The 1548-nt window shown below is 28.0% G+C and overlaps 1 protein-coding gene across 1 annotated transcript; it reads right to left on the bottom strand.

The window, feature by feature from the left end:
* Positions 1-648: 648 nt before the first annotated feature.
* Positions 649-1380, bottom strand: LOC111462005 (F-box protein CPR30-like). The gene has a single exon (XM_023105656.1). It carries the CDS (start codon positions 1378-1380, stop codon positions 649-651), a length of 732 nt encoding a protein of 243 aa, XP_022961424.1.
* Between the last annotated feature and the right edge of the window lie 168 nt (positions 1381-1548).

Below are 1548 nucleotides of genomic sequence, written 5' to 3' on the forward strand. Positions count from 1 at the left end.
TTTCCTTAATTTAATATATTTATTTATTTATTTTGTTTTCACGATAAACAAATTTTAATAAAAATTAGATAACCATTGCATTTTTGTATATAAAAAATTAATAAAAATTAGAAAATAAAAACTAGATTTTTATATATATAAAAGTTTTATTTCCTATTTTTTTAAACACAATTTTTAAATTATATTTTTAACTATTTAAAAATTTTAAAAATCTAATCCCAATATTCTTTTATCTTAAATTATATTTAGTTTTAAATATGGCCAATTTAAAAATAGATATTTTGGATATTTCACCAATTTAAATTTATTTTCATTTTTTAGTAATATATTTATAATATTCTTACTATGGTTGGTTAATTATTATTTTTATTATATTAAATTATTAAACTAATTAAATTAATCTATTTTTTATTTACTAATAAATATATTATTAATAATATGCCTTGAGTTTATTTATCTAATTTTAATAAATAAATAAATAAATAACTTAAATATGTGTGTTTCATAATTAAATTTTCATAAAAATAAATTAAACCAGTACACTTCCTTCTATAAAAATAAAATTAAAAAAAAAAATTACCTCTAACCTTATGAACAAAACACATATTTAAAACAAAATTTCAATCTCAATTTCAATATAAATTATACTCAAAATTTACATATTTTTCCAGTCAAAATATCCGGAAAAGCATTAAAATTAAAGGAGTCGATGTTGTGAACCGAAAAATCTCTCGCAATTGTATCATCCATCAACTTCTCCATCTTCTCCGTCTTTGGATCATACAACACTAATTCAGCTCCCGCCCAAACACACAAGATCTTTCCATCTTTACATATTTTAATCTGTTCCACAGTTGACTGTGAGAAAGAAAGAATATTTTTGCTCACATCTGGTATGCTGGCACTAAATGCTTTAATCCACGAACCATCTTCTTTCATCTTCCACATCGTGTACTCGTGCCCCTCCATAGAAAGAGTTAGATGAAGAGCACCATTAAATACTCCAATACAAGGAAAATAACCATCATTATTAGGAAAAGGAATGTGCTTGTACTTCTCATCTTCCATATTTATACCATAAATAACATCTTGATGAAGATCATCTTGTCCAACCCAATGCAACCCTCCATTCAAGTAAACACCATGACATCCATTAAAAGAACAGGACGGTGACTCAATACGCGTCCATTCCTGCCGGGTCCCAAAAGCAAAAATCTCTGATTTGTAGTTATTATGGACGGTGGAGTTTCTATCTTCCACGGTGAAGTTTCTTACTACTTTGTAATGCTTTGTTTTAGGACAAAATCCAAATCCATAGGAGCACGTAAGCCAATTCCCTTTGAATTCGTCCTTGGGAAGTTCAAAGTACTCATTCGTCATGGGATTTAATATGATGACTATATTCGAGTTAAGCCAGCTCTTTGTGTTTTTGGTGACCACAAAAGCTAAGACTCCATTGCACGAATTAATAGTTGAGATAAAAGAACGTCGGAAATACTTACGACGCAAGTTGAATGAAGCAACACTCCTCACCCCTTCCACGTGGTC

This window comes from Cucurbita moschata, unplaced genomic scaffold (assembly GCF_002738365.1).
Source record: "Cucurbita moschata cultivar Rifu unplaced genomic scaffold, Cmos_1.0 Cmo_Scf00026, whole genome shotgun sequence".
Taxonomy (NCBI): domain Eukaryota; kingdom Viridiplantae; phylum Streptophyta; class Magnoliopsida; order Cucurbitales; family Cucurbitaceae; genus Cucurbita; species Cucurbita moschata.